At 47.8% G+C, this 26,968-nt stretch overlaps 1 protein-coding gene across 5 annotated transcripts in view; it reads right to left on the bottom strand.

The window, feature by feature from the left end:
• Window positions 1-23,939, bottom strand: part of ARRDC1 (arrestin domain containing 1) — a 76,420-nt gene extending 52,481 nt beyond the window's left edge. For all 5 annotated transcript variants that reach the window (XM_084820647.1, XM_084820649.1, XM_084820648.1 and 2 more), the window contains exon 1: window positions 23,142-23,939. In XM_084820647.1, the coding sequence (XP_084676773.1) occupies window positions 23,142-23,259 (118 nt within the window). In that variant the 5' untranslated portion in view covers window positions 23,260-23,939. The remainder of the gene's footprint in view (window positions 1-23,141) is intronic.
• Between the last annotated feature and the right edge of the window lie 3,029 nt (window positions 23,940-26,968).

Raw genomic sequence — 26,968 nt, 5'->3', positions numbered from 1 at the left:
TGGAAATACCCTGGGGAAGGCAGGGTGCCAACACAGAAAGGGCTCTCCAGCACACCTTGATCTTAGCCCATGAGGGCTTGTATCCCTCTTGGTTTTCAATGTTTTGGCTTCAGCGCTGTCGGCCTCATCAGCAAGGTTTGCTTTTAGAGTCTCCCCTTGAGCTGCTGTGTGAATATCCCATTAGGGTAGAACAGAACACAGGAGACATATAGCCAGCAAAAAATATGCCTCTGGCATTCCATCCCACAGCAACCTACACGCACAGCACAAGAGGAGACTGGTACACAGGACCTAAACCAAAATATTAGAAGCTGATATTGCATCTCTCCCTAACTCATGATTTATGTATGTATCCTAGCAACGTCGTTTCCTTTTGTGTTATTCTTAGCAGGAGGGAAATTAAGTAGATTTTCGCACTTCATACCATCATGTCAAATTAAGCCAAACTGCTCTCAAGTCTCACTGTAAACAAAAGTAGGAATCAAAAGCGCAAGGAGGGACCATGCAAGAGCATGGAGGGAAGCCATCCTGGGGGAACGCCAGCAGGGGATTGAAATCTGGGATTTTGAGATCCATTTTAGTTTGGGTTAGTTCAAACATTAAGTTTGAACTGGTTAGTTCTCCAGCAAAGGAGATCATTACCTTGTCGTGGTGCTGGAGCTTGAGCACCTCAATGACATCATGAGCTAAACCGTGAAGGGACACCCAAAACGGGAAGGTCATGGCAGAGAGATCAGGCTAAATACGATCCCTGGGGAAGGAAACGGCAACCCACCCCAGTATTCTTGCCATGAAAACTAAATGGATCAGTACAACCAGAGATATTTATTTATTTATTGCATTTACCCCACCTTTTTTCCTCTTGCAAGGAACCCAAGGTGGCTTACATTATCCTCCTCCTCTCCATTTTATCCTCACAACAACAACCCTGTGACGTGGGTTGGGCTGAGAGTCTGTGACTGGCCCAAAGTCACCCAGTGAGCTTCCATGGCTGAGTGGGGACTAGAACCCGGATCTCCCAGCCCCTAGTCCAACACTGTTGCCACTACACCACACTGTCAGTATACCATCAGAAGATGGGACTCCCAGGTTGGAAGATGGTCAAAATGCTACTGGGGAGGAACAGAGGATAAGTTCAACTAGCCCCAGATGTGATGACGCAGCTAGCTCAAAGCCGAAAGGACGGCTAGCAGCCGATGGTGCTGGTGGTGAATGACAAATCCGATGTTCTAAAGATCAACACACCATAGGAACCTGGAATGTAAGATCTATGAGCCAGGGAAAATTGGATGTGGTTATTGGGGAGATGTCAAGATTAAATATAGACATTTTGGGTGTCAGTGAACTGAAATGGACTGGAATGGGCCACTTCACATCAGATGGCCACCAGATCTACTACTGTGGACAAGAGGACAACAGAAGAAATGGAGTAGCCTTCTTAATTAATAATAAAGTGGCTAAAGCAGTGCTTGGATACAATCCCAAAAATGACAGAATGATCTCAATTCAAATTCAGGGTAAGCCATTTAACATCACAGTGATCCAAATATACGCCCCAACCACAGATGCTGAAGAAGCAGAAGTAGATCAGTTCTATGAGGATCTGCAGCACCTACTGGATAGTACGCCATAAAAAGATGTTATTTTCATTACAGGAGACTGGAATGCTAAGGTGGGTAGTCAAACAACACCTGGAATTACAGGCAAGCATGGTCTGGAGAACAAAATGAAGCGGGACATAGGCTGATAGAATTTTGCCAAGACAACTCACTGTGCATAACAAACACTCTCTTCCAACAGCCTAAGAGATGACTTTATACATGGACTTCACCAGACGGTCGACACCAAAATCAGATTGACTACATGCTTTGTAGCTAAAGGTGGTGGACATCTATGCAGTCAGTAAAAACAAGACCTGGAGCTGATTGGAGTTCAGATCACGAACTTCTTATTGCACAATTTAGAATCAGACTAAAGAGAATAGGGAAGACCCACAGATCAGTTAGATATGAGCTCACGAATATTCCTCATGAATATGCAGTGGAGGTGAAGAATAGATTAGAGGGACTAGATTTAGTAGATAGGGTCCCAGAAGAACAATGGACAGAAGTTCGCAACATTGTTCAGGAGGCGGCAACAAAAAACATCCCAAAGAAAATGAAAACCAAGAAGGCAAGATGGCTGTCTGCTGAGACACTGGAAGTAGCCCAAGAAAGAAGGAAAGCAAAAGGCAACAGTGATAGGGGCAGATATGCCCAATTAAATGCAGAATTCCAGAGGTTAGCCAGAAGAGATAAGGGATTATTTTTAAACAAGCAATGCGCGGAAGCGGAAGAAGATAATAGAATAGGAAGGACAAGAGACCTCTTCCAGAAAATTAGAAACATCAGAGGTAAATTCCAGGCAAAAATGGGTATGATCAAAAACAAAGATGGCAAGGACCTAACAGAAGCAGAAGAGATCAAGAAAAGGTGGCAAGAATATACGGAAGATCTGTATAGGAAGGATAATAATATCATGGATAGATTTGACGGTGTGGTCAGTGAGCTAGAGCCAGACATCCTGAACAGTGAGGTTGAATGGGCCTTAAGAAGCATTGCTAATAACAAGGCAGCAGGAGATGACGGTATCCCAGCTGAACTGTTTAAAATCTTGCAAGATGATGCTGTCAAGGTGATGCATGCCATATGCCAGCAAATTTGGAAAACACAAGAATGCCAACAGATTGGAAAAAAATCAACTTACATCCCCATACCAAAAAAGGGAAGCACCAAAGAATGTTCAAACTATCGAACAGTGGCACTTATTTCACATGCCAGTAAGGTCATGCTCAAGATCTTGCAAGGTAGACTCCAGCAATTCATGGAACGAGAATTGCCGGATGTACAAGCTAGGTTTAGAAAAGGCAGAGGAACTAGACCAAATTGCCAATATCCGCTGGATAATGGAGAAAGCCAGGGAGTTTCAGAAAAACATCTATTTCTGTTTTATTGACTATTCTAAAGCCTTTGACTGTGTGGATCATAACAAATTGTGGCAAGTTCTTGGTGGTATGGGGATACCAAGTCATCTTGTCTGCCTCCTGAGGAATCTGTATAACGACCAAGTAGCAACGGTAAGAACAGACCATGGAACAACGGACTGGTTTAAGATTGGGAAAGGAGTACAGCAGGGTTGTATACTCTCACCCTACCTATTCAACCTGTATGCAGAACACATCATGCGACATGCTGGGCTTGATGAAGCCAAGGCTGGAGTTAAAATCGCTGGAAGAAACATTACCAATCTCAGATATGTAGATGATACCACTTTGATGGATGAAAGCGAGGAGGAGCTGAGGAACCTCATGACGAAGGTGAAAGAAGAAAGTGCAAAAGCTGGGTTGCAGTTAAAACTCAAAAAACCAAGATTATGGCAACCAGCTGGATTGATAATTGGCAAATAGAGGGAGAAAACGTGGAGGCGGTGACAGACTTTGTCTTTCTATGCGCAAAGATTACTGCAGACGCTGACTGCAGCCAGGAAATCAGAAGACGTTTACTTCTTGGGAGGAGAGCAATGACAAATCTTGATAAAATAGTTAAGCGCAGAGACATCACACTGACAACAAAGGTCCGCATAGTTCAATGGTATTCCCCGCAGTAACCTATGGCTGCGAGAGCTGGACCATAAGGAAGGCTGAGCGAAGGAAGATCGATGCTTTTGAACTGTGGTGCTGGAGGACAATTCTGAGAGTGCCTTGGACTGCAAGAAGATCAAACCAGTCCGTACTCCAGGAAATAAAGCCAGACTGCTCACTTGAGGGAAGGATCTTAAAGGCAAAACTGAAGTCCTTTGGCCACATAATGGGAAGACAGGCTACCCTGGAGAAGATGCTGATGCTAGGGAAAGTGGAAGGCCAAAGGAAGAGGGGCCGACCAAGGGCAAGATGGATGGGTGATATTCTGGAGGTGACGGACTCGACCTTGAGGGAGCTGGGGGTGGCGACGGCCGACAGGAAGCTCTGGCGTGGGCTGGTCCATGAAGTCATGAAGTGTCAGAAGCGACTGACCGAATAAACAACAACAAGTTCGAACACAGCTGCTGCCAAATCATGGTTTGGTGCTGTCAGAACAAGCCGTGTGTCCACACACACACCCTGCCTCCCCCTCACTTCAATTAGTTCCTTCCTCTAACAGCCAAGAATCCACACAGGGGAGAAACTCAAAAACACCTGGAATGTGAGAAGAACCTCACATCGCATCAGAGAATCCACATGGGGCGGGGGGAGAGAAACCATTTCAAAGCACGTGGGAAGACGTTTGCTCGGAGAGCTTGCCTTGCCTCCCATCAAACTGTTCGCACAGGGAAGAAGCTATTTCAAATGTCCAGAGTGTGGCAACGGCTTCTGCAAGACCATCAGAGGGAAAAGAAGCACCAGTTGTACCTAGAAATAGCTCCAGCCAAGAGCCCCCCATCCACTCTCCAGCCACCTACTGCCACTGCCAAGGCCAGTGAAGCCAGACGAGGCATCCAGGTCTCCTTTGTGCTTAGAAACAGCTCCATGACCTGTTGAACTCTGTAACTAAGAATGCAGTGCCTGGGTTTGCTCCCCCCCCCCTGCCCTCCCAATCTTATTTCCTTTTGTTATCATGCCTTTTACATTATAGGCCAGAGGGTTCTTATTACTCTGGGAGCTGTTTTCAGCTGAAGAGCGGGGGTAAAAAATGCTTGAAAAAGATATAGTTTGCCACTGCATCTCACCCAGCAAACTATGGTGTATGCTTGCCGTTCAAATCAGGACTGAAGCCAGCTTCAGAGTCCCAATGAAACAAGGGACTCTGAAGCTCATGTGAATGAGTCTTGCAGGCCAAAATTCCTCGGAAACAGTGCTATTGTATTTGGTGATGCTTACTTTATAGTTAAGCATGGAGTTGAACTTCAAGGGGTGGCTTTGGGAGGAGTGGGGGAGAATGTTGTTCAGTTCACATTTTGATAAGAACATCCCACAGTCACACTGCCCAAATCAACACACAAACGGAAATACTTCGATATTTGTGCTTTTCAGAGTTTTGCAATACGGTTCTCTGAACAAAGAAGTTGTATACAAAAGTGTGCCTCTCAGAAAAAGTGTGCCCCCAAAAGCATACATTTGTGGCAAAATAATAATAATAATAATAATAATTAAAAGCATTATATCCCAGGAAAGTGCTTGCAAAAATGTGTTTGTGAGGGGAAACGCACATGAAAATGCGTACAAACTTTCATGAGGACTTTAAAAAGAAGTTGCTAATTGATGAGGAAACAGGGCTGAATGAAGTGATGAGTGGAAAAAATGAGGAACTGAGAGAAACAGATTCATCCAGTCCTAGACCTTTGGACCAGTCTCTTTCTAACACCCCGCCCCCTCTTTTCGCATAACGAAACTCACAAGAGTTGAGCTGAGAAAAAAGATGGGATAACCCTCCACCTCCATCACCACCTCTCTCTCTCTCTCTCTCTGTGTGTGCGCGCGCGCGCACACGTGAGACACAGAGAGAGAGAAAGAGAGAGAGAGAGAGAGAGAGAGAGAGAGAGAAAGAAAGAAAGGCTCCGAATTATGCATAAACTTCAACAAAAGCAGACCAAATATCCAAATAAGTAACCATCTGCAGGTGACATTCAAATCTTGAAAGCGTCATAAGGTCTTCAGTCCATTGCATTATAGGAGGTGAGAGTTTATCCTTCCAATACTGTAATATCAGTCTTTTAGCTGTCAAAATATAACGTCAAAATACATTACGTTATGTTAAAATATAATGTATTTTAATGGGTTTTTAAATTTTTGTGAACCGCCCAGAGAGCTTCAGCTATGGGGCAGTGTAGAAATAAAATAAATTAAAAGGGCATGGATAATCCATTTGCCCTGACTGTGTGTTACCTTCCAGGAAGCGGGTAGATAATTCAATATTTACTGATGTACATATTCTTTTAATGAGTGTTCCATTACAAAGTATATCCCTATAATAACTTCCTCCCCCAAAGAGGCAACTATCGGGCATTTACAGAACATGATTATAAGAAGCATTAGTTGTGTTACACCTCCACCAATTAGCCAGCTTAGACAAAACCTTATTAAAGAGACTTTGTGGCATCAAACAGACACAGAGCAAGAGTTTTTGCTGAATAAGGCGTAACCTGCGTTCCACAGAGAGTTCAGATAATGACGCTAAAGAGGCAATCCATTGATTAGGCAAAATGGGATGATCCAGTTCCCCATTCCATTCCTGCTTAAGACCCTGTATATCATATTTATTCACCAATACTACCTATTTATTAACATGGATCGTGGGTCGATATAACTGATCGGACGCAATAAGTGCTTCCAATAGCGAAGGACACTTTGAAGCCATAAAAGTGGCAGGGCCAAGCCTAGGTTCTAACAAGTGTTGCAACAGCAAGAATTGCCATTCTGCCATAGCAGGCAAATCGTTCTTGGCATGCAAAGCCGAGAATGACACAAACTCCTCATCAGCACCCAGTGGTCGATCCAAGGTAACAAATCCATGTATCCACCCAAGTCCACCACAAAAACGTTTTCTTACCCATTTTTAAATCTGGGTGTCCCCACAGAGTCAATTGAGCATGAGAACATGGATCAACGTGTAACTGATGTGGGCGGAAGGCAGCATGTTCACTTCCACGTGGCCCCCACATCCCGTGGGTTGTTGTTCCTTGCGAACTGGGTCACCGTGAAAAAAGGCCAGAGCTCATTTGCGCAGGCATTGCAGCAGGACAGGAAAACGGACATCTTTACCGTTGGTACCGATGCCACTCGAAACCCCCCCCCCCCAAGACTCTGAAAAGCACAGCCACAACTCGGCGTGTGTGAAGCCAGTCGTATTTTTGGCCTGATGGGGGCTTAGTCAGCATTCTGGAAAGCGGGCGTGGGGGGGGGGGCGAGGAAGAGATGAGAAAAAGGCCAACTGCACGTGCAGCAAACGCCCACCCAACCCGGCCAAAGAACGTTTGCCAAGTTTATCTGCTCTTGCTTCGTCCAGCTGGAAAGGCGGGCGGGGGCGAAGGCTGGTGCATGTATTTATTTATTTATTTGCACTACTGACATTCTGATTTCCATTCAGAGCAAATCCTGACGACGAATTCTGAAAAACCCTGAAAAAGAACTTTCTTTTTTTTTAACCCTAGAAACAAACGCACACAAACACACACTCTAGTACACAGAGAGAGAGAGAGAGAGAGAGAGAGAGAGAGAGAGCGCGCACCAGTGAGCCTTAAATCTTGCAGAATAAGGGAATGGGATAAAGCAATACACACACAGGCACATTCTGCAGCTGGCTTCAGCCTTTTAAAAAGAAGGACAGCTGCCACGGCCAAGTTTGCAGTTCCTTAGCAACAGGCACAGAGACCCTTCAAGTTTGCGATGTCCTGTCAGCTTGGCTCCTGTCAACAACCCAGCCGCAAAACCATCTGCTGTTCTGAAGCCGCAAGAAGAACTCCAGCAGTCCAGCCAACCCGCCCACCCGTCTATTCCCAACCGCTGCCTCTGGGCAGCGTGCAAGCGGAGCACGGCTCTTTCGGTGAGCCGAGGATCATACTAAATGGATCTACTGGCCCTTCCAGAGCCACAGAAGAGCTGCTCTGGATCAGACCAAAGCCCCGCTGATCCAGCGTCCTCTTGTCCACCGGGGCAAATAAGCTGCCCAAAGGAAGCCCACAAGCAGGACGTGAGGGCAACAGACCCTCCCCATCAGGTTCCCCAGCAAATGGCATTCGGCAGCATATTGCCTCAGAAACTAGAGGTGATATATAGCTGTCAGGATTAGAACAAAGATGCACCGGAGGGGGGGGGCGTGGAGGGGGGGGTATTTTGTAACTGTCGCACACACCATTTCAGACCTGAAAAGCCCCCTCCCCCCGCCCTAAAGCACACTGGGGCCTGAAGACTGGGTAAAAATAGATGTTATAAATAAATTGCACAGGCAAAAATATCTGGAGGAGTAGCTGTGTTATTCTGGCTCAGCAAAAGCAAGAGTCTTGCGGGACCATGAAGTCAAACAAGTTAATATGGTATAAGCCAAGGATAGGCACCCTGGTGCCTCCAGCTGCTTTGTACAACTCCCATCAGCCTCAGGCAGCATGTCCAATGGTGCAGTTTATGGGAACTATAATCCAAAGAATCTGGAGGGCATGGAGTCGCCTCTCTCTGGTATAAGCTTTCATGGATTACAGCGCACTTTATCAGATGCGTTTCTTGACTTAGCAGTATGTTACCATTATATATACACCTGGCTTGGCTTCAGGGTGGGGGCAAGACTGTGAAAAGTGAGGTAAGAGGGAATTGAAATGCAGGAGGTAAAGCGAGTAATAATGGCTTTATTAACAGCGGCCATTCACAAATCGGTTGTTGAGTGACAACTGAGATAGCCTTGTAATGGTGAGCTGATTAACACATTTGGTGTGATGAAAAAAAAAACCTTTGTCCCTATTCAAGCCACAGCAGGATGAGTTGAACCGCTTAATGAATCGTAATTCAGCTGTTTCGCATTGAGATCTATCTTTCAAGTGCCTTTATGCCACAATAAATTCGTTCGTCTTTAAAGGTGTCACAAGACTTTTTTCTCCCAACCAAAGAACATGCAGTTGGGGTGGGTGGGGTGCTGACAGCACTGCCATCCATCCAACTGGACACAGCTAAAGGCTCTTCACTGCACGCGTACACAAGTTTACTCTGCCGATTTAAAAGCCAATTGGGTGTTCGCCCATTAGGTTAGAGTAGCCTTCACTGACACAATTCCCCCACTCCTGATTTGTTGGACTACAACCCCCCCTCCCACCATCCCCCACTGGCTGGCAGGGAGTGATGGGGACTGTAGTCCAACAGATGGGGGGGCATCATGTTGGGGAAGGCTGGTTTAGAAGTACATAAGAAAAACCCATACCATTGCCCCACAGTATGTTATCGATGGTTTTAAAGATGCAAATGGGCGGCAGCCGAAGCGCAAAATACCAAGCTGCACGCTGTACAGTGCCATAAAGTTCACGCACGTGTGCTCTAAAAGCATGCCCAGACAAGAGCCCAGAGAGGGAGCCAACCCCCCCCCCGCCCCCCAATTGCAACGTTAGCAACTCACACTGCTAACGAATCCTTGGAACTGAGTCCAGACACAGAGTGGAAGCCAACACAGACAACAAAGCACCGGCTTAAATAATACAACTCTTCCCAATGCATCGGCCTCTCCCACGAGGCTTAGAAAAAGAATGAGCTCACCACCACCACGCTGTCGCCGTCTTCCATACCTCTCCCACACTAATATGAAGGCCAGCTTCGGCCAACGCTTCTAATCACACAAAATATGCCATCGTGTGCCCAAACAATCCCAAGTGGCGGGCAGGCGGGTGGGGGGGGGGAGTATTAGCACTCCTTGCCCAGTCTGTGGGACTTCCCTGCCCCCAGCAGATTAAGACACAAGGACTCTGAAAGCTCAAGTCCACTGAAGGAGGTAGTCCGTTCAACTTGTATTCTGCATGGCCAAATGCACTTTATTTATTTATTTATTTATTTATTACATTTCTATCCCCTTCATGGACCACTGCCTTGTTGTGGCGAAGGGGCTCGCATAACTCAGGGAAGCCATAAGCTATGCCGTGCAGGGCCACCCAAGACGGACAGGTCATGGCAGAGAGTTCTGACAAAATGTGGTCCACTGGAGAAGGAAATGGCAACCCACTCCAGTATTCTTGCCAAAAAAAACCCCATGGAATGTATCACAAGGCTAAAAGATGTGACGCCGGAAGATGAGCCCCTCAGGTCATAAGGTGTCCAACATACTACTGGGGAAGAGCAGAGGGAATTTCTCCTCCCAGGGTTCAAGTCAGGAGGGCCTTAACTCAATTTTCTAGACCTGTTTATCTCCGCTCCCAACCGAGGAGCCCTGGGAAATGTGGATAGGGACCTGCCCCCCCCCCCCGAAAACAAGAAATGACTGGTTACAAATAAGACATGAAATCCCAGAATAATGGCTGCATACAGACAGCTTTTATGAATGAATTAAGTCTTAAATCAGCAGTCTAAAGAGAGAAGGAAAAACCCCAAGAAGCAGCGATCTAATAATGAGATGTCACAAGACCCATAAAAGGCTTGGCAATTTATTGTGGCATCAGCTTTTGTGGGCACGACTGCTCTGATCAGCTGCCCCATCTCCTTTAAGACAGCGTTGTGGCTTCACATCTCACTGTGAAGTTGCCATTTCTTGGTGTGTGTTTTTCCTACTCTCTCTTTGGACTGCTGCATTAAGATTTATTTCATTCATAAAAGCCACCTGTGGGTGCCATCGCTCTGGGACGTCACTTTTGATTGGTAACCTATCATTTCACATTTTGAATTAACTGGTGATCTGTTCCTTTAAAAAGAGAGTGAAGTGCTGGGGGAAAAAAACCCTCTCAAGTTAGTGTGATCGGCAACTGTGATGGTTTTGGGATCAAGCTTGAATGCTGGGAAATAGGGACATGCACTCTGAACTCAAAGAGGAAGTCTCGTGGCGGCCTATGAGGTCCACAGCTGAACAAAAAGAGACAGGCAAGAGCAGTATTGACCTAAATTGTTGTTATCCCATTGGTCAGAATGGGATTTTTCTCTTTAAAGATCATCCTAGATCATGGCTATGTTCCCACACAACGGTAAACCAGGTTTCCAGTGAATCGTGGCTTACTGTGAATTTGCACTTGCTTGGCTCCTCCTACTGGCATGGGCTGCTAAACCAGGGGTTGACAACATGTGGCCCTCCAGATGTTGGACCGCAACTCCCATCATCCCTCACCAACCAGGAATTGAGATTACTTTGTCATTTGAACCGGGGTTACTGGCTGGTTGCTCTGAACAAGCCAGGACTCGCAAATCAAGAACAAACCCTGGTTTGCGGTCCTGGTTTGTTACGGAATGCAACAAGCCTCGATGAACCTGGGTCCAGGCAAGCCGGATGAGATGAACCTGGCACCCTCCACTTGTGTTGGACTACAACTCCCATCACCCCCAGATAGCACAGCTGTATGTTATGTCTGGGGGTGAGGGTTGCAGTCCAACACATCTGGAGGGTGCCAGGTCGGGGAAAACGGCAGCATGTTTTCGATTTCAGGTTTGTTTCGTCGCTCACGCTAACAGGAGAAGCCATGTGGGCTCATCAGGCACGAGAAAGCCACAATTCTCCCGAAAACTGGCTCACCACTGTACATGGTCATGTTTTGTTTCCCATCTCCCTCCAATAGCAAACAAGAAGTCAAAAGAGATTTTGTGGGGATGCAAGACCTCTGGACCGTCAGAAGTCAAAGGTTGCACCCACAACCCTTGAGATCTCAGTAACAGTAACAAAAGAAAGCTGAATGCACTGGTAGGGTGCATAAACTGCAGACAAGGTCTGCTGATCAGAGTAGACTTATTATCTATCTATCTATCTATCTATCTATCTATCTATCTATCTATCTATCTATCTATTTCATTTTAATACCGCCCAATAGCCGAGGCTCTCTGGGCAGTTCACAAAAACACAACAGAAAATACAATATAATAGTTTAAAGCTACAGAATAAAAAGACCCAACCAGAGCAAAACCTAGCAGCAGTGCAGATATTTAAAATGCAACAGCAGACTTAAGACAGCAGAGCTAAAAAACTGGAATGCTAAAATGCTAAAAATGCCTGGGAAAATAAAAAGGTCTTCACCTGGCGCCAGGAGGAGTACAATGTAGATACCAGGTGAACCTCTCTAGGGAGTTCATTCTACAACCAGGGTGCCACAGCAGAAAAGGCTCTTTTCCTGGTAGCTACCTGCCTTACCTCTTTTGGCAGGGGCTCCTGGAGAAGGACCCCTAAAGATGATCTTAGGGTCTGGGCAGGTACACATGGGAGGAGGCGATCCTTCAGTTAACCTGGCCCCAAGCCGTTTAGGGCTTTGAATGTTAATACCAGCATTTTGTCCTCTCTCCCTTCCAGGACTACAGGCAGTATGCCTCTGAATACCAGGTGCTGGGGTATATGGGTAGAGAGTGCTACTGCACTCATGTCCTGCTTGTGGGCATCTCAGATGTATCTGGTTGGCTGCGAGGGGAACAGGATGCTGTCCTAGGGAGGCCTTTCGTCTGATCCAGCAAGGCTCTTATGTACGTTTCTCACAATGGCCATTCTGCTAGAACCCTGCTTCTCCAGCCTTCGCATCCTGTCCAGTCCTTTATACTAGATTTAGTTCTAGGAGACTCAGGTTCAGCTGAGTCATTCTTCAAGCCATGGCCAATAAAGGGCTGATTCATACATGCACGTTTCATCATCCATCAACTGTAGCATATGTGGATGACAGGTGACTCCCCACTTTCAGAACATTCATTTGTCACCACCCCATCGCCACTCAACACATTGTACCTCGAATGGCGATATTTCACAAATTTAGTTATGCGATGAGTGATCAAATGTTGTCCTCCCATGTAAGTGGATCTGCATGTTCAGAAAAAGCAAGTGGTACAGCCCTCCCAAGGACATACACTCCCAAGGCTGTATACTTGAGGATGTAGGTGGCAGAACCACATATCTGCATCCTACACACACACACATACAGAATTCTCCCTGTCATGCTAGTTATCTGTGTTCAAAGAATTTTCACATGAGAGTGCATTAAAACATGCAGTGCTCAGCCAGGGCCGTAGTACATCCTTCTTGCTCATTATGAAGACAGATCTATTATACAGCCTTGGGCAAATTACTCTGAGCTTCAGTTTCCTATATGTAAAATGGGTACAATAGGGTCCGTGCAATGAAACCTGTAAAAGACCTTTGGGGGTTCTAAATATAAATGTTAAGTAACTGGCGGAAAACATGAATGAGAATCCTATAACTTACATTTCAAGTTTGGGTAATTGGTCAAGGGCGTTTTACTCTACACATAACTATTTTCTGCTGTGGAATGTGGATTTTCGAGGATTTCTTCATTGGGCTTTCATCCCTACCCTTCAACCAAGAAACTCAAGGCAGCATATGTGGTTCCTTCTTATTAGCTTAACCTACCTCACGGGGTTGTTACGAGGAGAGACGGCTCCCAGGAGATTTCTTCCAAGACTCCCTGTCCAAATTGTATTTATTCATTTTATCTAAAACATTTCTTGGCCGCCTTTCAGGGCAGAAGCCCTCCCAAGGTAGCTTATGGCTCTCTCGAGTAAAAACTAGCAAGCAATTTGCTGCCAGTTATAATTAAAAGAAATACTTGACATCTTATCCCCACTACCCATAGGGATCTGGCATATGCGTCCCTCCAATCTTCCCCAAAGAAATTGGTGGCTTGGCCATTTGGATCAGCCATGAAGAGGCAGTGTAGTGCAGTTGCTAGCACAAACTTCCCCAAGCTGGTACCCTCCAGATGTTTTGGATGTCAGTTCTCATCAGCCCCAGCTGGCATGGCCAATGGTCAGGAATGCTGGGAGTTGTAGTCCGAAACATCTGGAGGGCACCAGCTTGGCTGCACTAGAGAGTGTAAGATTTGGACCAGGAGTCTTGGAAGAAATGTCTTGGGAGCTGTCTCTCCTCATGTGAGGTACATTAAGCTGCGAATAAGAAGGAACCACGTATGCTTGAGTGCCTTGGTTGAAGGGTAGGGATAAAAGTGCAATGAAAAAATCCTCGAAAATCCACATTCCACAGGAGAAAAGAGTTATGTGTAGAATACAAATGGCCTTGACAATCGACAAGTACCCAAACTTGAAATGTAAGTTATAGGATCCTCCTTCATGTTTACTGCCAGTTACTTGACATTTCTATTTAGAACCCCCAAAGGTCTTGTACAGACTTCACTAAAATTTCTTCTTGCAACAACCCTTGTGAGGTTGGACACTATTGTACCCATTTTACAGATAAGAAACTGAAGCTCAGAATAGTTTGCCCAAGGCTGTATAATAGGTCTGTCTCCATACTGAGAAACAAGGACGTATGTAGCACAGCCCTAGCTAAGTACTTCATGTTTTAATGCCCTCCCATATGAAAACGTTTTGAGCACAGATCATTAAACAAAAACCCTACAGTTTACAAAACAACGTTAAGGCTACACAGCTTTCACCCAAGCCCCCAAAAGCAAGGAAACTGTGAGCTAAAGCTCACACACCTTAACACCGCATAGTCCCTAAGGAGGCAGAAAACGCAAGTGAAATTCTCCTTCTCCTGAAGCAGATAAACCACATGGACAGGATGGAGAATATGAGATGCAGAGGTGAGTGTGGGGTTGTGGAAAACTGAAGGCAAACCATGTAGGGCCATCAAATTCTCTTTTTTTAAGAGGAGCCTTTCCCAACCAGACGCCCTCCAGACGTTTTAATGCATTCCCATATGAAAACACTTTGAACCTAGATTGAACATAGATGTCAGGGAGAATACAGAGGGTGGCGGGGCAGGGCAGGAAGATACAGGCATGTGGTTCTCCCACCAAAATGCTCAACTGTTACAGGCTTGGGAGGGCTGCTTCATCAGAGATACAGTTCACAAAAGCTGCTTTTGCTGCCCTGAAATCCGCCAGGAGACTGCCCTTCCTCCAAAGTTAGGGGTTCACAGACAGACACAGCTACTAAGCTCAAGACACTTGCTTATCCCCGTCAGAGTTCCTCTTACACCTGGACCCCCTGAGCAACTCCCTAAAGATCTCTTGCCTCCTTAAGAATCCCACCTTCCTTCTTTTACCTTCCCCTTCCCAGTAACGTGGGGTTTAGGCTGTGGATGTGGGGTGACTGACACTCCTGGACACAGGCTTTAATGACAAGTTTACTGGTGAATTAAAGCAAGCAAATCACAACGGAAGGTGTTTACACAACAGAGCTGGATGATACAAAAGGCGGTAAGAGAAAATGAAAGTTGCAAAACACAGGTTCCTTTACCCTAGCTGTAAAGACTTCTCCGGGCTGCTTCTTCCTGCTCCCTCTTCAGGCTCTGCTCCTCCTGACTCTGCTTCTACTGGCTTTCTTGCTCTCTTTATATACCCTCCTCCCTCAAAACCAAAAGTACTGCTTCAAAACTGAAGAAATGAAGCTTCACTGGGAAAATGAAACTGGAACTTAACCAGGGAAATGAAACTACTCCTCTCAGGGATACCCCCCCCAAAACAAAAAACCCCAGGCCTCTAAGACTGACCTTTTCCTTTCCCTTGCCTGTGTAGGCCTCAAACCTTCACACCAACCATAAGAAGAGTCCTGCTGGATCAGAGCAAGGGTCTATCTAACCCAGTATCCACACGGCTAACCAGCTGCCACCAAGAAGATCACATGCAGGACATGAGCATGGTAACACCCTTCTGCTGTTGTTCTCCAGCAACTAGCCATGCTTCATTTGATCCTGGGGGTAGCATATAGCCATGACTAGAAGCCACTGATAACCTTGTCCTCCACAAATTTGTCTAAATGTCCCTTAAAGCCATCTAAGACTTGGCTGCCACGAACTCCACTAACTAAGAAGTACCGTGCTTATGGTCCCACCCAGGTAGCAGACGTAACTATTCTGTAGACCAGCCCTTCCCAACCTGGTGCTCTCCAAATGTTTTGGGCTCTAACTACTGTTATCCCTAACCATGGGCAGGAGCTCATGGAACTTGGAGGCCCCTTGATAGCTCTTGCAGGCAGTCCTGTGCTAACCCATTAGTTAATTTGACACTTATGTGCCACTTTTTCTGCAAGAAGCTCAAGGCATGGTACACCTCTAATTTTATCCTCAAAGCCATCCTGAAAGATAGGTGAAGCCAGAGAAGGAGGAGGAGAAAGACTGACCAAGGTCACCCAGCAAGCACCATGGGCGATTAGAGATTGGAACTCCCTAGTGTTCTCCCAGCGAAGAGGATCTCAAGAGCCTCTTGTTGAGGGTGAAAGAGGAGAGTGCGAAAGCTGGTTTGAAACTCAACATTAAAAAAACTAAGATCATGGCATCCGGCCCCATCACTTCCTGGCATATGGAAGGGGAAGAAATGGAAGCAGTGACAGATTTTACTTTCTTGGGCTCCAAGATCACCGTAGATGGTGACTGTAGCCATGACATTAAAAGACACTTGCTCCTTGGGAGGAAAGCTATGGCACACCTAGACAGCATAGTAAGAAGCAGAGACATCACCTTGCCGACAAAGGTCCGTCTAATCAAAGCTATGGTTCTCCCACTAGCAACGTATGGCTGTGAGAGCTGGACTATAAGGAAGGCTGAGCGCCGAAGAATTGATGCTTTCGAACTGTGGTGCTGGAGAAGACTCTTACGAGTCCCCTGGACTGCAAGGAGATCAAAGCAGTCCATCCTAAGGGAAATCAACCCTGAGTGCTCATTGGAAGGACAGATACTGAAGCTCAAATATTTTGGCCACCTAATGCAAAGAGAAAACTCCCTGGAAAAGACCCTGATGCTGGGAAAGACTGAAGGCAAAAGGAGAAGGGGACGGCAGAGGATGAGATGGCTAGATAGCGTCACCGATGCAATGAATATGGACTTGAGCACGCTCCGGGAGAGAGCGGAGGACAGGAAGGCCTGGCGTGCTATGGTCCATGGGGTCAGGAAGAGTCGGACATGACTGAACGACTGAACAACAACAACAATTAAATCTCATCATAAGCATGCTAAACCTATTCTTACAGTCTCACAAAAACAAAGTTACTTTTCAAACATGGGCATTCATTTTGGTTTTTCAGTTCATGCAAGTGGCTCTGTCCAGCCCAGCTACCAGTTCTTGCTTCTTGAAAGTGCTGAGCTTTCAGTTTCTTGGACTAGAGTCACGTGTGCAAGACACAGGCTAGATAGAACTGCTGTTCTGTGCACATGTGGTGATAGAGTTGGGCCAAGGCACAGTTAAGTCAGAAAGACAGGGACCCAGTCCGCACGTAAAAGCAGCCAATTGTGGGTTAATTAACCCACAATTTGTCACAGTACATGCTGGGTACGCTCCACAACCATTTTGAATATTCAACCTCCAATCAGGCTTATGAGGGGGGTTGCAATGTGACATTAATAGTGGGTTAAACAACCCACATTTCACCTACATTGACCTAGTTTGCACGACACGACAGCCCGCCGCTGCTGCTATTATAGAAAGACAAACCAGACCTACAACAAAATGTTGCAGTGCACAGTGCTTCTATCCAGGGTTACAGCCCATCAACCATGCCCTTTTCTTGGATACTCCATTCCATTCCCCCCACCCACAACCACTATAGATACCGTGCATGTTCAGTTTTCAGTTTTCCTCCCCCTCTTTGGTTGTTGTTGTTTTTTTTCTTTTTGGCAGGGAGGGAGGGAAGATTTTTGTACTTCTGCAAATCCAGGGGTTCCCCCGAACCTGCCAATATCTCCTTCTCATACATGGATTGTGCCGTTTTGAAGACACAAGGATCCATGCTCAGAGAACAAGTTCACTGGTAATATGCAGGATCCCACAGACAGGTCAGGATAGAAAGGTCAAGAGTGACAATGCTATTTATTTTATTTATTTAAAACATCTTTATCTCTCCCTATATCATTAGGATCCAGGGCGGTGTACAGATAAAATCAATTTAGACAGTATAAAACAATAATTTAAACAGCTAAAAACATATTAAACCATTAAGCAAACTAATACCAATTTAAAATCTAAAACAATGAAGCAGTTAAAACAGTGTGCTACTTTAGGGAATGCATTTAGCCCACAAAGGCTTTGGTAAAAAGCCATGTTTTAACTTGGTGCCAAAATGAAACCACCAATCAGGCCTCCAAGGGGAGGGCATTCCACAACTGGGGTGCCACAGCATAGAAGGCCCTCTCCCACGTCCCACCGTAGCGTATGACTCGCTATATGGATGTTTCCATCTACACCTGCCGGTACTCTGGCAGAGGTGGCAGCTTGGAAGCCCCCCATCCCACCCTACCACAGATATGGTTCAAACAATAAACATACACACACAAACCCGAGTCCTTCAATGTATTTCTGCCTGCAAACCAGCTTTCTGAACAAATAAAACCCATGTTTTGCTGCTAAACGATATTCTCCAAGATGCAATAAGCACTGCTTCTCTGTAGCTAGAAATAATCACTTTCCAGAGACCTTGAAACCTATCCAGACTCTGTGTGTGTGTCTGTGTGTGTGTGATAAACAGTTCACCGTACACAAGGCTGAGGTAGTTTCTAATTTCTTACTCCCGTGAAACTTTGAAATAGAGCTGAATGATCAACCTCAGTAAATGAGCTGAAGTTTATGTGCCCCAAACACTAAAAAAAAAAAAAAGCTTTGGGCTACCCTATATCATGTAACTCCACGACCAAGGGAGGGGACACGTAATTCATGATGACCCCCGGTAACACTTACAAATAAGGAACTGGGGAAAGGCAGCCCACAATAATAAACTTTGGCCCACCCCAGATCCTGTACTGGCAGAACCAGGAGAGTATCCTCTATACCAGGAATAGGCTACCTGGTGCTCTCCAAATATTTTGGACAGCAACTCCATGACCATTCGCCACGCTGGTTTGGAGCTGATGGGAGTTGTAATCCAACATCTGGAGACCAGGTTGCCTACCCCTGCACTACACTATACTAGCTCTAGAAAATATAGAACCACCAGGTGGAAGTCTACCGACATCTCCCTGGGGTCATGCCAGACCAGCAAATCCCTAGTCAAGCCTGTCTCTTCCTAGCAGTCTTAATACATGTCCTATGCTGGCTTGGGATGATTGGCAACACATCTGGAGGGACTCAGATTGGGGAAGGTTCAGTTAGAGCAGCTTTCTCCAACCTGGCATCCTCCAGATATGTGAGACTACAATTCCCATCATATCTAGCCAGTGTGACCAATGCTCAGGGGTGATGGCGGGCCACAGACATCTCACCCCTATTTTACCCCCTCCCCATGCCATGTATTTTCTGAAGACGTTTCAACTTGTACTGCCAAACATGCTTTTACAACAGGGGAGGGCAACTTGCGGTCCTCCAGATTTTCGGCTTACAACTCCCATGATCTCTCACCATTGGCTGTGCTGGTTTGGGCTGATGGGAGTTAAAGGAAATAGGGGGAAGGAGGAACCTTAACACAATCTATCTCACTCGATCACACTAGTTTCTGCAAATTCATGGTACATCCAGTGCCTGCATTAGAGAGTTATCTGTTTTGTTTATTGAAAAAACATTCTGCTCTGGGTTCCAGGCAAGAAGTGGCGGTTGGAAATGAAACAAGAATAGTTCCTCAAAGTGCCAGTGTGTGTTTAAACACACACACACACACACACACACACACACAGAACAAAACTTAAATATTGTGGATAAACCTTTCTGTTCCATCTTGCAGACCAATAGCCAGCACCAGGGATGAGAATATATAATATAGCTCAATGCATGACTTTTCTGTCACCCCTGCAAAATGCAACCCAGGCTTGGAGCTTCTTCACACATTACACAGGACCCACACTCAAAGTTACTCCCAATTGGTTACTCCCATAACCAGTCTAGCTGGCCAGTATGCACTGGTTAGAACAGGGAGAGGCAACCTGGTGCCCTCTAGAGGTTTTGGACTACAAGGCCCATAATCTGACCATTGGCCATGCTGGCTGGGGCTTCTGGCAGTTGTAGGCCAAAACATCTGGAGGGTATCCGGTTGCCTACCCCGGGGTTAGAATGCCAGACTAGGGTGGTGGAGACCTGGGTTCAAATCCCCACCCAGCCTCAGAGCTCGCCAAGTGACCATCAGCTAGTCACCCACCCAAGGCATAGGGTTGCTTATGAGGATAAAAGTCAGGATATAGAAGTCCATACTTCACATATCTTTGGAGTCCATGTAAAACAAGGGTAGGCAATTTGTGGCCCTCCAGATGTTTTGGCCTACAACTCCCGTGATCCCTCACCACTGGCTGTGCTGATGGGAGTTTTACATTCTAAAAGGAGAGAGAGACTTGTAACGTGCGAACCCTTGAGCGTACATGGATTTGTTCAAGCTGTAGATTCAAACAAAGATTGCGTCCATTGCTACCGAGGCTCTGGTAGGTGCAGGTTTGCATTTTTATACCAAACAGAAGGCCCTTCCCTTCCAGACACCCCCCCCCCACGCACATATAACTGAACCCAAAATTTGGGGTACCCACTGTGCCCAGATGTATACAACAACTCAGCAGCAAAACCTTAAAGCACTTTACATGTGCTCAGAGGCTCTCTTTTACTTCACTATGTTTCAGGACTGGAACACATGACATTGGAAGTTTTCCAAAGCTGACCTCTCACTCGGAAGTTAAGCGCCGGGCACTCCCTCTCGAAGGAATGCTGAAGAGCCAGAGACACAAACGGGGGTTTCCCGTGCGCTGCTGGAATTCATCCCACCCATCAGACACGCAGGACCCAGTTTAAGTCCTTCCCCATCATGGCCCTACCAAGACAAGGAGATCTACGCTGCCAGGAAATTGGACTGGGGGAGCCACAGAACTGGGAAGGGGAGGGGAGGAAAAACACCACCAGACAACAGCCCTACAGAGGAAAAGAGTGATCCCTAAAGGCAGGTTGCGGACAGTTATTTCAGAAAATGAAGACTCAGTGTCTCCCCACCCTCAAAATCCTGTTTCTAATTCAAAGCTCAACCGTGAACAAGGTGAAGAGGCAAGCACCTCTGAACATGGACAGAGGGCATTTCCCACAGTCAAGCTTTTCCTACACGCACACTTGCTCCGTTTGCTCCTCCACACATCTTGGGTTAGGGGACAAAGCTGGCAGGCTGGGGAGTGTGGCTTACAAACACCTTTTTTTAGAAAATAAAAGGAAAACTTTTCAAAAGCAGAGGCTTTAAGGGAGTGGGAAGGGAAGGAAAAGAGGGGGAGAAGTATCCCTGGCTGGCCACTACCAGTCTGAGCCCTGGCACCTATTTGCAGTCTGCCTTGTGGTGCTCTCCACCCAGAAAGTCATTAACGCAACATGAAATGTTTGTTTGTTTTTAAAAATGCGCGTAGAATGAGCCAGTTACAAAACAGCCGCAGTTTAAAAGGCCACCATAACACTTAACACCCCCCACACACATACACACAGAGACTGAAACCAAAACGTTTTTTAAAGGCCCATTTAAAAGCTAACAAAGATGGGGCCATACCAGGGCCAGCCCAAGATATTTTGCTGCCTGAGGCAAAAGACATGATGCCCCCCCCCCCTTCCCTGTACAAAAGCCTTCAAGACTGAGTATCTTTCTTCAACACTGAGGGATAGGACAGCGTCCTCCACCACACCTGAAGGCTGGCTTAGGGGGCGCAGGGAAGGCTGCGTGGCACGGAATTCCCCCGTCAGTGTGCTGCCGCCTCCCAGCACTTGCCGCCTGAGGCAGCTGCCTCACTTTGCCCAATGGCAGGGCCGCCCCTGGGCCATACATACTTTGTTTGGGAAGCCAGTTCCAGAAATATGAGGCATCCGCTCAAAAAGGCCCTAAAAATGCTGCATTAAATTAAAGCACTTAAAGTCGAGCCTGGAAAAAAACCCAACGTAACAGGTACAGTATCAGTGTGTTCTGAACAAGCACCCCTGCCCCCAGTGTGCGTTCTTGCAGCTGCTTTCCAGACCATTATGGCTGGTTCAGACAGCGTGTGTCCACAATCGGGGGCTGCTTTCAGGACTTAATCCTAAGAGGGCTTACACCTTGCCAAGTGGTCCAAGTCAGATGTCACAGTCTTTGAGCAGAGGTGACTTGGGCATTCAGCTGAGAGGGATTCCATACGTTCCCCGCAAACTGGCCCTTTGAGGGCGGCTCAAACGTTTGACCGAATTAATCCAAGGGGTGAACCAACCGTCTGAGCAAAGGGCTGGACGCTCCCGATCTCGTCTGATCTTGGAAGCTAAGCAGGGCCAGCCCTGGTTAGTACTTGGATGGGAGACTGCCTGGGAATCAGGCTTTCTACCCTGAGCAGGGGGTTGGACTCGATGGTCTGGTAGGCCCCTTCCAAGCCTATGATTCTATGATCTATGAAAGGTGGTATGAGAATACATAAAATACTGTATGCCCCTGGTGGTTCCACATGGACCTATGACCCGACTGCAGTCCACCTGGCGCAGAGCCTTCAGTGTGGTGGCCCCCTTTGTTTGGAACTCCACGCCCCTGTGGGTCAGGCAGGCATCAACACCGTGTTGCTTCTGGCACCTCCTGAAAACAGCTCTTTTCCAGGAAGCCTTCCTTTAATCATTTTAATACGGTGTTTCCATCTTTGATCTTTTCTTTTTTTTTACTATTGCACTTCTGGTATTCACTGCTCCGGAATCTGCTTGGAATGGGAGCAGCGTACAAACATCGCAAAGGAAAATATTTTAACTGTTTTTATGTATTTGACTGCTGTGAGCCGCCAGGGGAGGCTTCTACCCTGAAAAGCGACCAAGACTTTTTTTTAAAGAAAGAACATTAAGAAAAAAAAATTAAAAAATTAAATAAACTATTCACGGAAGAGAGGGTGAAAGAAGACAGGGGGGACAGGGGGGAGGGACGGGAAGTGTGTCGGCCCCCCGCCCTGTGACGACTTGCTAAGCGGGGTTCGTGGAAAGGATCCGGAAGAGAGGCGTTTGTCCCCATGCCCCCGGCTAGCGTGAGCCCCGGCACCGCCTTGCAAGACAACTTGTTATGCGGGGCTCGCGGGAAGGGGCAGGAAGAGAGGCATATTTCCTCGCCCCGGCTGGCGTGAGCGAGGATCCGGAAGGAGAGGCGTTTGTCCCCATGCCCCCGGCTAGCGTGAGCCCCGGCACCGCCTTGCAAGACAACTTGTTATGCGGGGCTCGTGGGAAGGGGCAGGAAGAGAGGCATATTTCCTCGCCCTGGCTGGCCTGGCGTGAGCCCCGGCACCGCCTTGCAAGGCGACTCGTGAAGCGGGCTCGTGGGAAGGGGCTGGAAGAGAGGCGCGTCTCCTCGCCCCGGCTGGCGTGAGCCCCGGCACCGCCTTGCAAGGTGACTCGTGAAGCGGGCTCGTGGGAAGGGGCAGGAAGAGAGGCATATTTCCTCGCCCCGGCTGGCCTGGCGTGAGCCCCGGCACCTCCTTGCAAGGCGACTCGTGAAGCGGGCTCGCGGGAAGGGGCTGGGAGAGAGGCGCGTCTGGTCGGCCCGGCTGGCGTGAGCCCCGGCACCGCCTTGCAAGGCGACTCGCCGGGCGGGGCGCGCGGGAAGGGGCAGGCGCGCTCTCCCCGCCCGCGCCCGCGCCGCTTACCGCGGTACTGGAGCGCTGCAGCCAGGCGGACGGCGACGGTGCCGGCCAGCGGCTCGCCGGGGCTGTAGACGACGCGGCTGTCGCCCAGGCGGATCTCGAAGAGCTGCACCTTCCCCATCGCGGGCCGGGCTGGCGGGAGGAGGAGGCCTGGCCGGCCCGCTGCCGCCGCGGCTGCTGCTCTCCTCGCCGCCGCCGCCGCCGATCAAGACGCGCCGGAGGGTGCCGCGCTCCGACGCCGCGCTCCGCTCCGCTCGCGCCACCTCCCCGCGCCGGAGTGCGCGAGCCCCAGCCCGGCTCGCTCTACCTGCTGGCTCGAGGGAGAGCCTGCGCCCGGCCCGGCCCGCCCCCTTGAAGGGCCGGCCCATCTCCCCGCCCCCTGACCGGCCGGCTCGGGGGCAGCCCCGCGGAACCAGGAAGGGCTTGTGCGTCGCCGGCCAAAACGGGGGTGGCGATCAGCCTCACCTGGCGCCCTCCGGACTACAGCTCCCATCATCCCCAGCCAGCATTCTGGCTTGGGGGGCGATGGGAGCTGCTGGGGGGAGCCAGGTAGAGGACGGCTGATGGGGGTTGGGCTCGATGGCCTTGTAGGCCCCTTCCAACCCTGCTATTCTATGATGTACGCTAAAGTGGGAGACGATTTGAGCGGCGGGGGGGGGGGGGAGGACCCGCACGATTACTGGACACATGCGTGGGGTGCAGCTGTCTCTAATTATTATTATTATTATTATTAATCATCATTGCTGTAGCGCCTCACAGCCGAGACTCTCTGGGCGGTTGACAATGATTAAAAACATTTAAACACTGTAAAAACATTAAATTGCGGCGTAAACGTTTGAAAACCATTTACGCAAAACACAGAAACAAGCAGCATGCACGAAGGCAACGTATATCTAAAAACAGCATTGAGCAATCAGCCCTGGAAGACAAATCCAGGACCAGGTAGGAGCTCATCATATGCTGCCAAAAGCCTGAGAAAAGAGAGATCTTAACCTGGTGCCGAAAAGATAACAATGTTGGCGTCAGGCGGGCCTAATAGCTGTGAAAGTGTGGGGGCGGCACCTGCGGGTTTCGGGGGGACAGCCATTTGCACCTTAAGGACGTAAGAAGAGCCCTGCTGGATCAGACCAAGGGTCCATCTAGTCCAGCATTCTGTTCACACAGTGGCCGACCAGCTGTCGACCGGCGACCCACAAGCAGGGCATGAGCGCAACAGCACCCTCCCGCCCATGTTCCCCAGCTCACTGCCTCTGGTTCAAGAGCATCCTGGCTGGTCACTGTCCGAAACACGATGGTGGGTCAGATGAGTCGCTGACACCCAGCAGCTCCCTGAACCCACTTTGAGGGATGGCATAGTTGAAACGCAGGATTAAAAATATTGTAAACGGGCAGGATGATTGGACGGAAATCCAACAGGTTGTGTTTTTTTCCCTGGCATGGAGAGGTGGCGACGAGGAAAGCTTTGCTTGATGAAATCCCAGCTGTCACACTGCTAACAGAACATTGCGGGGCCTTTCTTGACAGGAAGTGTGGCAATGAAACAAAAGCGTTCCTCTGTAAGAGATCTTTGTCTCGGTCTACATGGCCCCTTGGGTGTCAGCCTTGTCGCTATTGCAGGAAGCCCTGCCTGAATTTGAGCCATGGCTCATCTCGAGCGATCCCTGAAACCTGTTTTCTTCAGTGCCACTGGAGCTAAACATTGGGATATGTGAAGTAATAACAAAGGTGCCTCTGAGCACATGCAAAATGCTTTTCCTGTCTCTCTCCATTACCACTGAATAATCACACATACCATACCACACATAGCCATTTACATATACACCGGACACCAAGCTGGCCTTCCATTTCTTTCAAATAGGCCCCAAGACCAGATCTCCTCAAATTACAAATTTAGAATATCTATTATTCTTTCATGAAATTGATTATGGGGTTGGAGGGCGAGGTGTGTGTGAATGAATGTAAAAATATTGTTAGACAGTTTCTTTTCTTTCTTTTTTTCCTTTGGCAAGACTATGATAGATCATATTGTCTGTGAGATTAGCAAATGGCACCACCCAGAGATTACTTTTGTCTGGAGACATGCAAAATCAAATACACCCACCCACAGAGCCAAATCCCTCTTCAGCCTCAAGGGCCTGAAGGTAAATCCCTCATCCCAAATCATAGAATTTTATAGCTGGAAGGGACTTTGGAGGTCATCCAGTCCAACCCCCTGTTCAAAGCAGGATCCACCATAGAATCACAATCATAGAATTGCAAGGGACCTCAGAGGTCATCTAGTCCAACCCCCTGCTCAGTGCTAGCTCTGCGTTGCAGGGTGCAGCTACAGATGGCCACCCAGCCTCTGCTTAAATACCTCCAGTGAAGGAGAATCTACTACCTCCCAAGGCAATGTGTTCCACTGCTGAACATCTCTCACTGTTAGGAAATTTCCCCTAATGTTTCTCTGAAATCTCCTTCCCTGCAATTTCCACCCATTGGTTATTTAAATACCGCTGTCATGTCTCCCCTTCATCTTCTCTTCTCCAGGCTAAACATACCCAACTCTTGCAAACATTCCTCTTAGGAATTAGTTTCCAGATCCCTCGCCACCCTGATTGCTCTTCTCGGGATGAACTTCAACTTGTCAATGTACTTCTTAAAATGGGGTGCTAAGAACTGGACACAGCACTCCAAATGCGGCCTGATTAATGCAGAATAGAGCAGAACAATTATTTCCCATGATCTGGACACCATGCTTCTGTTAATGGAGCTCAAGACTGCATTAGCCTTGTTAGCTGCCGCATCACACTGCTGGCTCATATTCAGCTTGTGATCCACTAAGACACCTAAGTCCTTTTTATATGTGCTGCTTCCAAGCCAGATCTCCCCCATCCTATACTTGTGTCTTTGATGTTTTCTACCTAAATGCACAATGCTACATTTATCTCTGTTGAATCTCATCCAGTGCAGGCTGGTGGCTCTGATTTCAGTGGGGCTGTAAATCCATTCTGGGTTTCGGTGAGAACCAGTCAGAACTCTAAAGGAGCTGTCCAAGGTGCTGAACCCATTTTTGGGGATAGGGTTCGGCACTTTGGATAGCTCCTTTAGAGTCCTGCCTGGTTCTCACTGAAACCCAGAAGGGAATCACAGCCCCAACGAGATCTGAGCTACCAGTCTCTTTCCTTCTAAATCTTGATCCTGTTTCCTATGGTGTTGGCTATTCCTCCTAGCTTTGTGTCATCTGCAATTTGATAAGCAACCTCTTTCACACTTTGCCCTCCTTGACACAGCCAGAGGGCCGTTCATGCAACCAACTGATGCAGTAATACATAGATTAACATTTCCATCCCTTCATCATCACAGCAGGAATGGGGAACCTCCAGCCCATGGGCCAGATCTGCCCCACAGAGGTTCCCCATCTAACTCGTGTGCTTCTTCTGCAGCCCCCACCGCTTCTCCCTCCAGGTCTGTGCAGGAAATCCGTGCAGTTATTAAAAGGAATGGAAAATAGGTTCAAGTTGAACTGTCTCCATGTCTCCGCAGCAGTTTACAGCAATTACATCCAGTCCTCTCTTTCTGATCTTTCCTGCTGGTGAAGTTAAAAGAGCTACTTTGTAGGTCACACAAAAATCTGGTCCTGCAGCCTGTTATCCCACAGCGGCCAGCCATGTCTGGAAATGCACCTTGCTTCTGGGCAAGTGCTCGTGGCTAACAAGCCATCCTTAAAGCTTTCAGGGAACATGACTGGTCTGCAGGTCAATCCAGGCCGGAAGGGGAATCCAGTTCTTGCAGGTGCTTCGGCCGTCTCCAGGGTGATGGCTAAAAAGCTCAGAAGACCACAGATTGGT

This window comes from Heloderma suspectum, chromosome 14, assembly GCF_057233095.1.
Source record: "Heloderma suspectum isolate Gila_16-S chromosome 14, 16-S_ref, whole genome shotgun sequence".
Lineage (NCBI taxonomy): Eukaryota > Metazoa > Chordata > Lepidosauria > Squamata > Helodermatidae > Heloderma > Heloderma suspectum.
Note: the sequence above shows the minus strand (reverse complement) of the source record. Positions and strands in the feature narration are given on the sequence as shown.